Genomic DNA, 18,666 nt, shown 5'->3' with positions numbered 1-18,666 from the left:
GTAGCGTTGATTCGTGCCTCCAATAGTACCGTCCGGTTACAACGTAACCATAAATATTAATTTTTCACAGAAAGATATAAATGAAATTTTTCTTGGAACAGATTTTAAAGAGTATCTTAATAATCTAATGATAGAAGATCATGTAGATTGTAGATTGACATGTAGATCATGTAGATTGACATGTAGATACAGTTACAATCGTGCGACAAAATTGTTTACAATTTTACCTTTTATTGCTGCGGAGAAAATACGTAAAAGATTGCCTATTACGAATGATTTTTTGACAAAATTACAAGTTTTTGAACCATGTTTGAAACGCGATGAGATATTGAGGGAAAAAGGGTGGATGTTGCCATTTATGGCATTTCATAAAAAGTACTAGCGAATTTGTAAACTCACTTCTGTTGGCGGATCTAGTTTCCCTAGAAAATTTGTATAGCGTAAAGCGCTAGAGGCGCGACGTATCGGTATTCAATTCATGTGATTGCCACGTGAAAAAGAAAGCGCGCGTGCATGTACAAGCTTGCGGCTTGGGCAACCGGCGTTATTCGTTTCTTGTTTGTCATTCAGTCAAGACATGTTTCTGGCCTTCTGCCGTATATTCTGAATACGTAGTGATATTGTAATACGAATCTTTCTGAACGGCGAATTGTGATACTCTCTGGAAGAGAAGAAGTCAAAAAGGATTCGAAAGGCTTTAATTAGCACTCGGCAGGACTATAGGCAATCTCATTCTCGGACGTACGAGAGATCGACGTCATTACTCCGTTTCTTGATGATGACGGCACAAAGATCGACGCCATTACTCCGTTTCTTGATGATGACGACACATTCTGGAAAGACCAAGGGAACGACTATTATGGACATAGTCCGTTCGGATCTTTTCTAGAAGTGCATTCACATACGGTAGACACCAGGATACAGGTAACTCTTAGATTTCTGAATAAGAATCATTGATCCTCATAAACAGTATCGGTTACGATCATTGATTCCAGAAATCTCGAGAGATATACCGTTCAGTAAAAGACATATGAAAGGCTTCCGCACTCAGTGAAGCATTTTGTTGACGGGAACGATAATCGTTCATCTCACTTGAGTACTCAAGTTCTTGTTTTCGGGTTGCAACCAACTTAAATTATTCATTTGGATTATCTTCTCTTTTGGCCAAATATTGTAATTTATGCAAGCTTGCGATACGTTTAATTCTATTTTCTTTGGCAATTAATTTCTCATATTTCTTGATACATATTTGCGATGAGATTCATTTGTTAAATCAATACGAATTATAATGCGTCAATTATTTGAGATAAGATTTACATTGCTTCAATTGTTTTAAACAAGATTCGTCAGAGAATTCAACGCTCATTTACTCAGAAATTGTAATTAAAGGTGCGATACACAATTACATTCTTTCTCTGTATTATACATCGATTTATGCGAAATACTTTATAATTTTCTTTACGTTTTCACGCATTGAGTCTGGATTAATACGTTTGATATTTGGTAAGATTCATTCTATTAACAAAAGAGAAATTGTTTTTGCAATCATTTATTAATATATCTCAGATTCTTTTAAGAATATCATGGTCTTAAATTTACAACTCAAGACTGGTGATATTTAATTCAATTTAATATTTTGATAATACTCATTAGTATAATTTAAGATAGAAGTTGTATCTACAATTTTATGAAAAGTATTCAAGATCATCATTGATGATATGTTCCTTTGCATACATATTTACATTTCTTTGATCTAAGATATTCTATTCCTTAATATGGATTATTATTCAACGCATTATTCTACTTATATTATGAATTATTGTGCTAATATGTGCATAATTGTTTTGGTAATTCATTGATTATGGTATTATATTTTGTCATGTCCAATGGTCTTTTCAGTGATTAAAACGATTTAAAGATATATTCAAAGCTCTCATACAAATATTAATTCTTTCTTTGAAATTACTTTGTAATATATATTATTAATTTATGTCTCAAGTTTCAAACCGAGAGCATACGTTCAACTAATGTTTACATTCCTTTCATTGAACGGACTATTACAATGTGAATTGTATTATCATATCTTGATTTATGTGATTATTGACTTTTGCCATACTAGCTTATGAATATGTTTTGAAATTTCTCTGCTATATTTTCTAAATATATCTTATTATATTTTGTCAACAATTCAAACTCAGTGTTCCCTTTACCGCCATAGCCCACGATCTATACGGGTCGTGTACAAACCATCTACAGCTTTAATAGAGAATCTTCATTCCAGCATGTTTCTTCCGTTGCCATTTGTCTTAATGGTTTCGATGAAGACTTCTTAAGAGAAGAGTGGCTTGCATTACCAGCAGATTTTACTGTTGAAGAAAAAGAGAATTTGTCCACATTAAATTTTGATGAGATGTGGAAAGAAATTTTACAACGCCGCTCGTTGAATAATACTTACAAGTATCTCAATTTGAGGAATCTTCTGAGCGCTGTTCGATGTCTTCTCAATTCAAATGCAGATCCAGAGAGAACGCGCGCGTTTTCAGTTTTAACTGATTTAAAATCTAAAAAACGCAATTCACTTTCTTCAACCACTGTTAATGCCATTTGCGTATTAAAATCAGCATTGAAGGCGAGAGACGAAACAGCTGTAAACATGGCAGTAACTGAACAGCATTTGGTAAACATCCTGTTTAGGGGACCCACCTCCGATGGCCTTGACCTTGACATATGTTGTCAAGGTCACCCTCCTGAGTGACCTTCAGAAGGTTTTAGTCGGGGGTCGCTTTTGATTAAAAAGTTATAAACAAAAAAAGTTTGGAAAATATAGCAGCTATTTTGAGTATTGGAAGGCATAAATGACTAATAAATATGTCGAAATAATTCACGCATACACTTTCCACGCGAACCTAGGTTCACCCACACCCCTTTCCCTGCTTTCGGGGGAGGTGCGGTAGCCCCGAAATAGTTCACGCATACACTTTTCACGCGAACCGAGGTTCACCCACCCCCCCTGCTTTCGGGGAGGTGCGGTAGCCCCGGAATAGTTCACGCATACACTTTCCACGCGAACCGAGGTTCACCCACACCCCCCCCTGCTTTCGGAGGAGGTGCGGTAGCCCCTCTATGTGCATTCAAAACGTTTTCCTATGTAAGTGCGATCTCTCTCTATCCGTGAAATAAATGGATTTCTAAATACTTGTTTTGAGACGTTTAGAGGTTGTTGCTGTTGTTCTTACTTCGTTTCGATTCTACGCTCAGTTGCTTTTCAGTCGTTCAACTATTTAGTTAGTTGAGGAATTTTGTGAGTTACAATAATTTGAAAATGCATCTGCACGAATATCTCCATATGACATATAATTTTGATTTGTTGTGGAATTTTTTATGTGACAAAAAAGTTGTTCAGCGTGAAATAATGTGTCCACGGTGTAATAAATTATTACAAATAAGAAATCCGCAACAAAATAAATTATTACACTGTACGAACAAGTATTATAAAGTCGTTGGACACCATAAACGACAAAAAGTAACGTGCAATTTTAAAATGAGTGCATTGCATGGAACGTGGTTTTCCAGAATACACATGGACTTGACTGTTGTTTGCCGCTTTATTGGTTACTTTCTCATAATGAATCCACCGCGACATTTTTTTTTAATGAATGAACTACATATTAATAATCAAGCTGTCGTTGACTGGACTAATTTTTGTCGAGAAGTAATGTGCTACTCGTCATTTATGACAAACTGAAGCAAATTTATCATTTTTGATATTTACCACAAAATAACTGCTATATTTTTTAAACTTTTTTTGTTAATAACTTTTTAATAAAGTTATTCTATATATAATTACCGTAAATAATGTTGGTTCAATTCGTCAAATTGTTTTCAGTTACTTCAGCAATGGTTGGAAAGTAGACAAGAACCTATTGGCGGATCGGACAAAATTGTTGAGATAGATGAAGCCAAAGTAGGGAAAAGGAAATATAATACAGAACGCATAATTCGAGGACAGTGGGTTTTTGGCGGTATAGAACGCAGTACCAAAAAGTTTTTCATTTTGCCTGTACCGGATCGACGTTCCGAGACTTTATTACCAATCATTAAAAAATATATTGCACCTGGTTCTACAATACATTCAGACCTGTGGCGAGCATATGATACTTTGCATAATGATGAAAATTATACGCACAGAACTGTGAATCATTCCGAAAATTTCGTAAATCCAGAAACAGGTGTTCACACGCAGAATATCGAGAGATTGTGGAGAGATATGCGAGCAAAAATCCCTCGATATGGGATAAAAGATTATCATTTTACACATTACCTCGCAGAGTTTTCATTCAAAAAACTATATAATTTCGATGAGCGTATTGATAGTTTCTTTGAAATTATGAGTTTAATGTATCCATTGCATAATGTGAATAATGAATAAAACAAATGACCACATTTATCCAATTAAAATTGAATGTATTATTTTGTATGCGTGAACTATTTCGGGGCTATCGCACCTCCGCCGAAAGCAGGGGGGGTGTGGGTGAACCTCGGTTCGCGTGGAAAGTGTATGCGTGAACTATTTCGGGGCTATCGCACCTCCGCCGAAAGCAGGGGGGTGTGGGTGAACCTCGGTTAGCGTGGAAAGTGTATGCGTGAACTATTTCGGGGCTACCGCACCTCCCCCGAAAGCAGGGGGGGTGTGGGTGAACCTCGGTTTGCGTGAAAAGTGTATGCGTGAACTATTTCGGGGCTACCGCACCTCCCCCGAAAGCAGGGGGGGGGTGTGGGTGAACCTCGGTTCGCGTGAAAAGTGTATGCGTGAACTTTTCATGCGTGGAAAGTTAATAAGCGAGATGCCACATGGGTTAGATGACGCGCTTTAAAAGTATTCAACTGTGTAAAGCGCGTCATCTAACCCATGTAAGTATTCTCTGCTTTAACAAAAAGACTTCAATTTATCAACAATTTACTGCTTTAAATGTTGTGTTTTGGTAAAGCAGCGACTTTCTCGCGAAATAAAGTATTCTCTGCTTTAAAGAAAAACGTAATATTAGTCGTTTATGCCTCTCAGTACTTAAAATAACTGCTATATTTTCGAAACTTTTTTTGTTTATAACTTTTTAATTAAAAGCGACCCCCGACTAAAACCTTTTGAAGGTCACTCAGGAGGGTGACCTTGACAACATATGTCAAGGTCAAGGCCATCGGAGGTGGGTCCTCTAAACAGGATGTTTACCCAGCATTTGTCTCGTATGTCAACCGGCAAATTATATGCAGCTGATTCTAAACGAGAAAAAAGTAATCTAACTATATGGTGCTGATGAAATAGCTAGTTCATCTACAACATAATAATGTCCAAAAAAATGTATTAAAAAGTTGTCGGATACTGTGTTGTTGGACATCGCATCTATTAATAATAATAGATACTCTATCACTAGTAAACGTTGAAGAATGCGATATTCCGCTACCGAAAATCACATCCAGCCAAGTCTTCATACACCTAATGCAGCTCAATGAATTCGAATCTGTAAAGGTGATACAATGCAAGGTCGAAATCGATCGCTCAATTAAAAAATGTGGAATGTTTTCTCACAATTCAGAAGTTCTCAATGGGAAATATGCGTATATACACGAGGTATCTAAGGAAGCGTGTAAAAAAAAAAATTCTGTAAAATTCGTAATTTATCGCATATCCCCGCAGGATTCGCAATCTACTACCAATACTATCCTTCTCCTCTTACTTTAACTCTTTGGACCAACGGCTTAACGTCTCTTTCCGAAAGACGGAGCCCAGTTTTCTCCACACAAGAGCCTAGCTTGCCCGAAGGGGCGCAGCTATCGGAAAAACATTCCATGCTTCATGGCTCTAGTGGACTCGAACCTGGTTCCTCAGATTACGAGTCTGGCGCTCTACTACTAGACCACACTGCCGCCCAAGGAAGCGTGTATACGAATGCATACCTATGGAACACTCGAATATAAGGGAACTTATATAATAGCATTAAAATCTAATGAAACCACCAGTCGTCCCGCGACCTTAACTGGCATTGTGGACGCCGACGGAAAATGTTCCGGAGGATCCTACACAGATCTTTACGGAGCATGGACGAATGTTCTCGTACAAGCGACTGTCAAGATCACCCTGCAAGATTACATCGCCAACGTTAAGTTGAGCACTAACCGTATACATCTCAGATCAGGTGTGGTCTGTGACTTTAGTACCACCAAATGCACCGACATAGAAGGAGGAAACACCTTTTGGGATCCTATACCTGACAACTCCTGTAAATTCACCTCATATAGCACCTTGTACAAAGGGTATGCAGAAAAAGTGATCGACCACGCAAATGAACACTCTCAAAATGCTTATACTGTAAAAGCTGAAAACACTGTCTTTGCATTAACCAGCACTGGTAGATACTCAGCATGTGGATACACGCTCATTCGAACCGAACATCCGAAATTAGTAATTTGGGAGACCTTACCCGAAATGGACATCCCTAAACGTACCGGCCGTGTAGCCAATCTCGATCTTTTCACTTATATGAATTCAAAATTTGTTTACGTAGAAAAACACATCCGTGGTCAAGTTAATCAACTATACAGAAACATCTTATTACAACAATGCGATCTCGAGTCAAAAATGATCCATAACGCTTTAGCTATAGCTACACGATCCCCCGACATCTTCGCCTACCACTTTATGAAGGGACCCGGATACATGGCTCTTTTAGCAGGCGAAGTAATTCACATAATAAAATGCGTTCCAGTAGAAGTAAAAATAAGTCACGCTCAAGAATGTTATGAACAACTACCAGTAATGTTTAACAATGAGACATACTTCTTAACGCCCAAAACACACATATTATTACGGCAGGGAACACAGATCAATTGCAATTCACTTGCACCTCCCATGTATCTTCTTGGAGACTCGTGGTATAAAATTATGCCAAGACCTGTGGAAACACTGACCCCCACCGTCATAAAACCCACGACTAAACCTACCTGGAAATACGTTAACCCCGGAGCACTTGCTACTAGCGGCATATATACACAAAAGGATTTAGAAGATCTAAAGGACCACATAATGTTTCCCGCTGAGAGACCCGCCGTCCTCAACACCATAGCAAGAGGACTAATGGGACAATCAACCGTGTTGCATGGAGGATCAATTTCCAATTTATTCGATGAAGCTTCAATCAAGAAAATTGCGATTTCAGCTTGGGAAAATTTCTGGAGCAAATTTTTAATCTTTGGCAATATTAGCGCTGGCCTACTTGGAATATATTTATTTGCAAGAGGCATTAAATTGATATTAGATACACTTGTACATGGATATGCTCTTCATACAGTATATGGGTGGTCGATATATCTAATAGGGGCGATATGGGACTCGTTAACTCAGCTTTTATTGCACTTAGGACAGGGAAGGCCTAAAACCAAAAGTGCCAATACTCCGGCTCCGAAAGACGATCCGGAACAAGGAACGTCAGCTAGCGCACCACTCCATGATCTTGAATGGCAGGCAAATGTCCAGCCTGTCGGGCCAATGAACAAAAAATCTAAACACTCCTATCCCCTCCTCTCATTGAGAGAAACTTCCACTTACACCTTCAAACTCAAAGGGTAACATGAAAAAAAAGGGACACAGGAAAATGGGGACAGACTGCATGACATTTCGTTATCTATCATTAAACACCTTGCCCCTATAACCGCATGCTGCGACATGCAGATATTTTAACAACAAATTCCTTGTAGCCGGAAATATGGAGATCAAATGCATCGACACCAGCTCATTGAGCCGCGGCCTGCTCAAAGTGAAGGTCACCCGGGTGGACTCCCCCACCTTCCTGTGGATCCATCTCGAGGGAGGACGTGAGGACCTCGACGAGCTCATTGAGGATTTGACGCTGAGGATGATGCGAAGGAGCGAGTTCCTTTACCTCCCGCCTGACCAAATTATGCCCGAGATGGAGGTCGCCGTTCATGAAGGAAGACGGTGGCAGAGGGGCTTTGTGCTCCAAATCGAAAGAGGGGACCGGGTTACGGTTGCACTCAGAGACTGGGGGCGGGCTGTTCATCGGCCCATGTTCGAAATATACATCCTCGAAGACCGATTCCGCGAACTGGCGTGGCAGGCCATCCCCTGCGGTCTCGCCCACCTCCGACCGCTCGAGGGAAGGATGCGATGGCCCCGTAAGTCCATCGCTCTGACAAGACATCTGATGGAGAAAAGAGAGGGATGGGTCGAGATCCGGAAGCCGGTCAGGGACGAGGCCGCCCTCGTCGATTTCCGAGCAAAGCTCGAGGGCGAAGACGAGACGCGAGATCTGGCGAAATTGCTCGTGCAAATGGGATGTGCCCAGCACAGCGATCTCGAAGGTATGGTGGCCATTCCTGGGATTCTCCTAAAAACGGAGAATCCCAACGAGCAAGCTAGAGCGAGTTTATTGTAACCTTTTTCCTTTTCTCTTTGTGTTTACCTTTTTTAAACCGTAATTACATTTTTATTATTAATTTTGCGCTCGCTCTAGCGAATAATTTTAGACTTTATTTTACGTTCTCCTATTGTTATAAATTCTGCGTTTAACGTAGTATTTGACCTATTAGTCCTAACCACAGTGACAGTTTTAATTTCATAAATCATAACAAGTTCTATTTACCATCTTTTGTTACCATATGTTTCTATAATTCTTATTTCATAATTCCAACCATATAATTTGTAATAAAACATCACTTTATATTTTACGCTTACAATAACCTTATGTATTCATAATTGTATCTCAGACGATAGAACAAGTTTTACGCCTTTTTCGACATATACGAATTAATCTTTTATTTTTCTTACCTTTTATAATCTAGACTAAGCTTCAATATGTTTCCCTTTTCCTAAGATTTTAAATAAATATAATTGCGGCGATAGCTTTGAAAAATAGCGTGAGAATGCTTTCCTTTCTAAAAATATATATATATATTTATGGCGTCATGGCGTCATGGCGTCATGTTGAATCTGAAATTTTGAATTTATCCCTTTAAGCAGCCATAACTATGACGCCATGTTGAATTGCGCATATATGCCACACGCTTTTCGAAAGCTCTTTTCAAGACGAACATTTTCCGCCCTTAAAATTCGTCCATACCAATTTTGGACAGATAGGGGGTAAAAGTGACGTGAATTGTCCCATATATAAGAATAAACAAAAAATTTCATGACATATTATAATATTCTGTTTTCTAATTAACATTTTCTTATTAATCGTATTATATTTTTTTACAGAGAATTGCTATGAAGAGAACGAAAATGCGCAGAAACAACATACTACTTCAAGGAAATTGCGAGAATTACATGTGGTTTTACACAAGATAGATGAACCATTAAAAAAACGTTACAGAAGTAACCGAATTTAAATTCCGTCAGGTAATGCTATTGTTGCTTAGCACTTCGTAACACTTTATACTCAGACATAACAGTTAACAAGTAATAAGTATATTACAGTAAGTTTCATACATGTCTATGGACAATACCCTTAACATTCTTTCCTCTTTTCCTTACAGATGGTTCATTCACATATGAGGCGCCAGGAGATGATTATAGATATTTGTATAAGGATAACAACAATACTCATAAAGAAGACTTTCCATTTCATTATTATTAACTAGGATTTCCAAAATCCTAACGTGTCAGGAGCAAAACCTTCCGAAGAAAACTGCACGGTGTATCTTACTAATGAATGAACACGTTTTCATACCATGTGGTCATCTTGCTTGTTGCATTAAATGCATTGAAAAATTAGAAAGAAATCGAGGTCCGATTTGCAATACTACTTATGAAAACTCTTTGAGTTAGAAGACCATAAGAATTGTCTTTGAGTCAAGCAATATTTTTTTGTTTACAAACACTGTTGTCTACTAATTTTAGAACAGAAAACGCTTTATTATTTTTATTTACTCTGTTTTGAAAATAAATTGACTCATATTTCTTACATTATTAGGGACTTGAATAAGTTCTCGCTGTTTCCCGATAGATGGCGTTATCTTAGCTTTTTTGAATCAGGCAATACTACAGCCAACTTCATCGTGAACCTCCACCACTAGGCTCGAAATAACGGTATATGTTATTCCGCCGAAGTGTAAACAACATATTTTTTTATAGCGTTAAACATGTCGAATTTCGTGCCAAAAAAAGAGTATTTGCGGGAAATTTTACTGCATTACTTTTTTCAAAAAAAATCTGCAGCTAAAGCACATAGAATTCTTGTGGAGACTACGGCGACTATGCTCTGTCGGAAACAACATGCAGAGATTGGTTTAGACGCTTTAAAAATAATGATTTTGATGTTAAAGATAAAGAACGCTCTGGCGCACCGAAAAAGTTTGAAGACGAAGAATTGGAAGCATTACTCGATAAAGACTCAAGTCAGACGCAAAATAAACTTGCAGAATCATTAGGAGTTGATCACACAACAGTTGCCAAACGTTTAAAAGGATTAAGAATGATTCAAAAGCAAGGAAATTGGGTGCCGTACGAATTGAAGCCGAGAGACGTCGAACGGCGTTTTTTCACGTGTGAACAGTTGCTCCAACGGCAGAAAAGGAAAGGTTTTTTGCATCGTATCGTGACTGGCGATGAAAAGTGGATACACTACGATAACCCGAAGCATAGAAAATCGTGAGGTAAGCCCGGCCATGCACCAACATTGACGGCAAAGCAGAATATCCATGGTTCCAAGCTCATGCTCTGTATTTGGTGGGATCAGCTGGGTGTAGTTTATTATGAGCTCCTCAAACCCTACGAAACCATCACGGGAGATCGCTATCGACTACAATTGATGCGTTTGAGACGAGCATTGAAGGAAAAACGGCCTCAATACGAGGATAGACACGACAAAATTCATTTTCACGAAAAAACAGCGAGAACTTATTCAAAGTCCTAATATTTAGAATGTATCTTACATATCTGTATGTGCAATATTGCTTTAACTGCATCTGAAATATCCACTTATAATTCGAATTTTACAGGCAAAGTTATGCACTATGAAGTGCCGATATATAATAAGTTTACAAATTGTGATATTTACAAATGCAGATATTTTTTATCCTAAACAAAAAAATGGAAACAGATAAAGATACCAAAGCCAAATGTTAATGTTACATGTAACTTATTGCTATAATCATGCATGGTTTTCTTTGAAATTAATTGTTTTCTAAATTTAGCTATAAATCAGTTATAACAGGACATTTTGCACTTTTTATGATTTGTTTAATAATTAATATCTTTCAAAATGCCTGATTATAGAAACTATAGTTCCTAATTAAACTAATCATAATTAGTATACGTAAGTTCTCTGTTACCAAACATGGGCATTTTATTTTATATACCAAAGATTTATAATAAGGAAAATATTTTGATAACTATTTCTTTTAATATTGTTACATATAATACAATACCCTGCGATTACGTGCGATTTTCTTTTATAACGTTTTATCGGAAAGATAACACTGCATATTATAATACTTTGTATTTGATTTAAAATGTTTAGTATAAGTATTGTTATACCGCTATATTGCGCTGAAGGCAGGTATAAAATAAAAATTGCGAATTTATGATACCAAAGATATTTTGATAAATATTTCTTTTAATATTGTTACGTATTTTACAATGCGCTGTGATTTTATGCGATTTTTTTTAGTAACGTTTTATCGGAAAGACAACACTGTGTATTACAATTCTTCGTATTTGATTACAAATGTTTAGTATAAGTATTGTTATACTGCTATATTGCGCAGAAGGCAAATATAAAATAAAAATTGCGCAAATTGCGGATTTATGATACACAAGATATTATGATAACTATTTCTTTTAATATTGTTACGTATAGTACAATGCGCTGTGATTATATGCGATTTTTTTTGTAACGTTTTATTAAACATAAATAGAGTTTGTAACTTTTATTTCCGTACATAAATCTTAATGTGTTATGTAATTTTTTATCCTTTTCTATTCTTATCCTTACCCATATACTATGAATCACGTTTTATCGGAGACAACACTATATATTATAATTCTTCGTATTTGATTTAAAATATTTAAGTACAAGTATTGTTATACCGCTATTGCGCAGGAGGCAGGTATAAAATAAAACATTGCGGAAATTATCACAAATATACATACGTTTTATTAAACATAAATAGAGTTTGTAACTTTTATTTCCGTACATAAATCTTAATGTGTTATGTAATTTTTTATCCTTTTTTATTCTTATCCTTACCCATATACTATGAATCACTTCTGATTCCAAAGAACATTGTCAACATGTAAAAATGGTGAAAACAATTGCAATTTTTGACCCGAGTATTCTCAATCACAACGATATGTCGCGCATTTTCGTGCCCAAGTGAACAGATCGCCGCGTATTTTGGTGTCCAAGTGAACAAGCTGCGCATTTTCGTGTCCAAGTGAACAGGTCGCGCATTTTTGTGTCCAAGTACTCCAAGTAAACAGATCGCGCATTTCCAAGTGAACAGATCGCGCATTTTCGTGTCCAAGTGAACAGGCCGCGCATTTTCGTGTCCAAGAGAACAGGTCGCGAATTCTCGTGTCCAACTGCACAGGCCGCGCATTTTCGTGTGCAAGTGAACAGGTTGCGCAGTCTCGTGTCCAAGTGAACAGGCCGCGTATTTTTGTGTCCAAGTGAACCGTGTCCAAATAAACCATGTCCAAATGAACGGTGTCCAAACGAACCGTGTCCAATTCGCCGTGTCCAAACAAACGGTGTCCAATTCACCGTGTCCAAATGAACCGTGTCCAAATGAACGGTGTCCAAATGAACCGTGTCCATATAAACGGTGTCCATTTGATCGTGTCCAAAATGACCGTGTCCAAATGAACGGTGTACAACGGGATCCGGAGGAAGCAACCAGAGGCACACCGGAACGCGGCAGCAAAGACGCGAAACGAGAATCGCATTATCGGAGGAGGTCCGTCTGACTGACTCCTGAGGCGAGAAATAGCGGTAGGATAGGTCGATGGCGAGGTCCGATGGGGACTTCGAGAGATGGGACGACACGCGAAAAACTAAGTTCTGACTCAAATCGGGGTCATATTAGAAAATTAGGCTAGATTACTGGACTTGTCCGACACGAGGCTAGGATGTTAACGCGACACGCGAAAAACTAAGTTCTGACTCAAATCGGAGTCAAAGGAGAAAAGCAAGTTAGGCCACGGGACTTGTCCGACACGAGGTTAGAGCGTTAGCGCGACACGCGAAAGACTAAGTTCTGCCTCAGATCGGAGCCACATTCAAAAAGCAAGGTAGGGAGCTGTCCAACACGGGGCTAGGGTGTTAGCGCGACAAGCGAGAAACTAAGTCCTGACCCACACAGGAGTCTAAGCAGATAGACAGGCTAGGTCGGCGGCGCTGTCCGATGAACTGCGCAAGAGTTAGGGCGACACGCGAAAATTTAGCGCCTGACGAACCGGCGAGTTCTCGCGAGAAACCAGGATAGATCTGCGACGCGACCCGGTGACGCAGAGGCAAATCCCGGAGACGGTCCGCAATCCAGCTTCCCGGACATCATTTCCAAGGAAAGACTACAGCCCTGACACACCAGGGGAACCTAGGACACCGCCAGGGTAGGTCGGCGACGAAATCCGGCCACCCGGACCAAAGATACGGCGACGTCCCGCGAACTCCCGACCCAGACGTCATCTCCTGGGAATGGGCGCGGAAATAGGTTTAGTCGACCACCAGAAGTGGTCAGAGTAGGTTGGCGTCATCGGCGTCCGGAGTGCGACGCACCCGGACATCGTCCACAGGGAGAACGTACGGAATCGCGTAAATTAGGGATAATTAGGACGTGCGCATAGGTCGGCATCGACAAAAAACGCCGAAGGTGAAAAACCGGTGCACGAGCACCAGGGCGGCGAAGCCTCTAGAACGCGATAACAGCGGAAATTTCCATGGGAAACATCCGGAACGCCCGAACGCGTAAACACGCGTAGAGGGGGAAAAGAGAAAGTCGGAACATCTGGCACTACGGCGCAATAGGCGACGGAGTGGGGATGCGACGAGAAATGGGGAGCCGAAGAGAGCCCCGCGGCTCGAGGCAGTCTCTCGTGGATCGTCTCAAAGGTAACACGTACAACTCGTATCTCTCACGTTGTCGCGATAACTTCCGCAATTGTGATCCGATTTCAAAATAAATAATAGAGACATCCCTAACAAACGGGAACGCCCGCAGAACGCGTTATTATTCGCAATTACAAACGCGAACGGTATTGTATACCGCCGAAAACTTGTGCGTCGTAACTTAGCGATACGTGCGACCACCATCTTGTGTAACTTGAAGATTTGTGAACAACCATCACTGTGAAGAAAGAAGTTTGAATAAATTAATTAATCAGATATCAAAGGATTTCTGGAATTATCACATTTACTTACCTTTTACTTACCTGGTCCATCGGTGTCGGTCCATCGAAGTCCCTCGTTGATCCTGGTCGGCGGTGGCAGCGGTGATCCAGAGTGTCGGCGACGGCGATGATCCATCCATGGCGGGAACCTGAAAAAAAGGAAAAATTAGTTAGATTGATATGCCAAGGAATCTCATAGATACTTACCTTCTCGGTTATTCAAGGTCAAACCGAGTGGCGACCGTTGATTATAAGGACATCCAGCGCGAATCGTACCTTCCTGTAATGCCGTTCGGTTACAACCTCTCCCGTGGTTTTCCACCACCTTGAATTTTCGACTCTCTACGGCGCCGACCTGCGCGCACGTCCTCTCCTACGTCCCTATAAAGGATTCCGGACCGACTTCGTGGAGAAGACGTCCAGGTCTACTTCGCGGTACCCGCCGTTGACGGCGACCCCCGGTGCTCGCTTCCCCGACCTCTACTAGCAATATTTCGGACTTTGTTCTCGTGGCCGTCGTCCGGGTAGCGATTTCGCGGACCGTCCCCGTAACTTCCGTCCGGGTGGTCGGCTTTTGACTTGTTCCTCGGATGTACCAGGTCTCGCTCTCGCGGCACCGCAGGTTTTTTCCTGTAGATGACGCCTGGTTCGCTATTTCGTCACCTAGTGCCCGGATCGCGGCGCTCTTTGTGATTGCCCTTATTTCACGACTTTGTGGTTCGGCATAGGTGGTTCTTTGTCGCGCGCCCCGCACGGTTTGGTACTTCGTGTCCGCGCTTCCGTATGTCGTCGCTAGGCTCGATCGGCTTTGCAGTTTTTCGCAAATTCGGGTCCGGGTGTTCCCGGCCTGAAGATTGTGTGTGGCTCGACGCCTTTTTCAATTCGCGCGGTATCGCAATCCATGCGCAAACAAATAAACATAATACTTACGGTCGAGCCGGGCACTAATGTGCCAGAAAACAAAACGAAATTATATGTAACGGCCAAAGAAAGAAAAGGAAAATACTCTCTGTCTATACGAGCCGCAGCTCGGCGAACGCTGTCGCACAACTTAACTCTACCTTATGTTCTACTGTGCCGGACGGGTCTAAATCAAAAGAAAATGACGCTACGGTCAAACAAAACTAAAAATGCATGTACTTCAAAGCGAGCTTTTAGCCCCTATTAATACCCGTTCTTGGAACGCTTCGCGCTGTCCCTATTCTATTCGGGGACATTCCCCTCGTTCCACGGCGAATCCTCTTCGAACGTCGGACTGCGGAATTCCTCCGAAGAGTCGTCCCGCTCGTCCGGTGTCGCTGCTCGCGGCACCGCCGTCACTATGACCGTCTCCTGGACGGTGATTCTCGTCCGCTGGATCTGCCATGCGCCATCGAACCTCCGCCGCCCTCCGGATGGCCTCCATCTCCGCCGGTGTGCCCCAGTTTCCGGCACCTGCAGTCACCTGCACCGATTGATGCACCAAGATGCCACCAGCGGCCCGTGGCTGACTCACGAGTTGCGCACGCACCGTCTTAGGCGCACGGCTTCAAGGTTCGCCGCCACAAGTCCGTCCCTCACATCCTTAAGCTCTTGGGCTCGGTTTACTATCTGCTGTTCTGCCTTCTTCAGCATCTTCAGATAGTGTACCCCGGACGTCACTTCTCGGCCTCTTGCTCCTTCCTTTTTTACACTTATAGAGGGGCAGTCTTCCTCCCCTACTATTTCCATCACTCTTTCCTTGATCCCCTTCAAGATTCCTCTGGCTTTCACGGCCACCTCCTGAGTAAGTACCGCAGGCCTGCCCCCATCCTGAGTTCCCTCCCCATCCGTGACCTCCACGACCTCGTCGTCTGTCTCATCTTCTCTCGATGAATGGTCGCCGTCGATGGAGTCAGCCGAGCTCACGTCCGAGCCCGTGCTCTCCTCAGTCCTGCGCATCGTCCGTGATCCCGGCTTCTTATCCGACTCCGCAACGACGGGCACCGGACGCATCTCGATGTCGGTGGTCGTCGTGTTGGTCGAGGGACTCGTGTCCCTCAGCCTGTTGCTCGACCTAGATCTTAGCGGTGACTTGGACGAGTCCTGTCTCCCTGTCCCCTTTACGTGGCTCTCCTTGTCCTTCTGACAGGAAATTCTTGCCCCGTTTTTCACATCCCGCGAGGAGGAGGTAGTAGTTTGCGTTGGGATACGCCAGCCACTCTCCCTCTCTTTGGCACACGCCGGTCCGGAGGCACTTCCGGGCTTAAGCGTGCGTGCCCTGCTCCTGCTCCCATCTCTGGAACCTGTCTTCCTCCTCTTTTTTACTCTCGTTATCTCGCGAGGGGTCGGCCGAGACGCCACGATCCCGATCCCCTGCACTCCCTAAACTCGTCGGGTTTAATGCTGCCATGAAATAAATTCTCCCTTGACCCTCCGCAGCTTCACCTGCCAGGGTGTGCCCTCACCGACCGGTCCCGAGGGGGCCGGCCGGGCCGCGAGTTTCCCCGGGAGGCAGGCTACGCCATAGCCCCGGGAATTATCATCCGGGGCAGGCCCCTTGGTATGCCCTTACTCCCCCGCGGGCGAGGCCCATCAAGGAACCATCGCACCGCGGGTTTTTCAGGGTTCTCTGCCTCCGACAGCAAGGGCACCGCGGAGGGCGCCGCCACGCACGGGAGAAAGATCCCCCGAACGTTCAGGTACAAGGAGGCCACAACCCCTCCAGACTCCCATCCCGCCCGGGCGATTAGCATGAAGACCCGGGTCGCCGGCCGAGGTAGCCTCCGCACCGACGACCCAATGCGTTGACGGACTTAGAGTAAGGGGAACACCCCACCATACCCCTCCCGCGCGCTAAGCCGAGCGGGGGATCCGGTCGAGCAAGCTCGATCCCAGTCCCCCGCCCCATCGCCCGCGAGAGGGCAGGGCACAGGGTGCCCCCCAGGTAGTGCGATCATCCGCCAACGAGCCTCCGTACGCGCCGCCGGCCTTTGCGTCCGACGGCCAGGCCCGCCGGCCCCGACCTCGGAAGATGTCCGAGCGGCCCGATGGGTCTTCCACCCAAGTCGCCCCGGCCCCGACTTCGAAATACATTCGAGCGGCCCGGGACGACCCTCCACACCGGCGGCACCGTGGGTCCATGACCCTGGTGTGCAAGCCGCCCCGGCACCACGTACCCCGGGCAGCCCGAAAGAGGGTTGTCCCTCTCATCTCCCGCCAAAGCACCGGCATCAGGGAGGCATTGAGAGGGATCCTCCCGTCCCCTCGGCGAGAAGGGACGGCATCCCTGCCCGCCTCGGGAACGGGGAAAAAACCCTCCCTCGCCCTACAACCCCCGTGGGTCCCCTCCCCCACCTTGCCAGAGCACCGGCGTGCAATGGGTGAGAGGAGAGACCTCATCCCCCATTGACGGCCCGAATCCCCCGACCCGTCGGAGCACCGGCGTGCAATGGTCGAGGGATCCGAGGCCTCGCCCCGTGGTTTTTTCTCGAGGTGTCCTTTCTCTAGGCCGGCGGGAAGAGTGGAAACTCCTTCCTAACGGTCCCGGCCGACCGGGCGTTTGCACTCAGGGTCGCCTTCCCTTACCGGCTGTTGGAGGCTGGTTCGACGAAGCTAGCCAGTCTCCTAAGCAGGGCAGCCGGACCCCCGGTTTTCTGTCAGGGTTTTCCTTCCCTTAGGACGGTCAAGCAACGGAGATAGCTCGGGATCCGATCGGGGGGCGCCCACGGGCCACCAGTCCAGGACCAAAGTCGCGAACGGAATTTATGCTCGTGGGCAACCAGTCACGGATCCGCACAGGACGCCGTCTCGTACCTCACGGTCCCGTCAGACCGGGCGGATTTTTATAGAGGCCGCCTACCTCGCGAGTCCCCGAGGGGACTCCCCGGCCCCCGCCGACCTCGCGACCGACAGGAGTTACGGTGCTGGTGTGCTCGGGTACCTCGGGTTCGCAAAACCCGTAGTGGGGAAGGCTCCTAGGGGCCCCTGAGGGTCCCCGGTGGCCTCCTTCACCCCCTGAGGGAATACATTACTAAAAAACTAAGAATATGTGTGGCAATTTCGTTTTTCAAAGATATTACTGTATTCCACAAATATTCCGTATTTCATTTTTTTTTAAAATAAGTAGACAAATTAATTTTTTTTTATATTGTGTTTATGAAGCTAATTAAATAATTAACATACCTGGTTTCGCAGAAGAATATGAATCTTCGGTAGAGCCTGCAATATCCATTTCAGAAGAGTCGCGTAGCCTTTCTAAATGACTTGTGATAATATGTAGATCTTTATGTCTAAACTGATCTCAC

The 18,666-nt window shown here is 43.5% G+C and overlaps 1 protein-coding gene across 1 annotated transcript; it reads left to right on the top strand.

Moving 5' to 3' along the window:
• The first annotated feature begins 5,932 nt into the window (after positions 1 to 5,932).
• LOC139812056 (uncharacterized) lies at positions 5,933 to 7,621 on the top strand. The gene has a single exon (XM_071776687.1). It carries the CDS (start codon positions 5,945 to 5,947, stop codon positions 7,619 to 7,621), a length of 1,677 nt encoding a protein of 558 aa, XP_071632788.1. The 5' UTR covers positions 5,933 to 5,944.
• Positions 7,622 to 18,666: the final 11,045 nt, after the last annotated feature.

The sequence above is a fragment of the Temnothorax longispinosus genome, chromosome 4 (genome assembly GCF_030848805.1).
Source record: "Temnothorax longispinosus isolate EJ_2023e chromosome 4, Tlon_JGU_v1, whole genome shotgun sequence".
NCBI classification, from domain to species: domain Eukaryota; kingdom Metazoa; phylum Arthropoda; class Insecta; order Hymenoptera; family Formicidae; genus Temnothorax; species Temnothorax longispinosus.
Note: the sequence above shows the minus strand (reverse complement) of the source record. Positions and strands in the feature narration are given on the sequence as shown.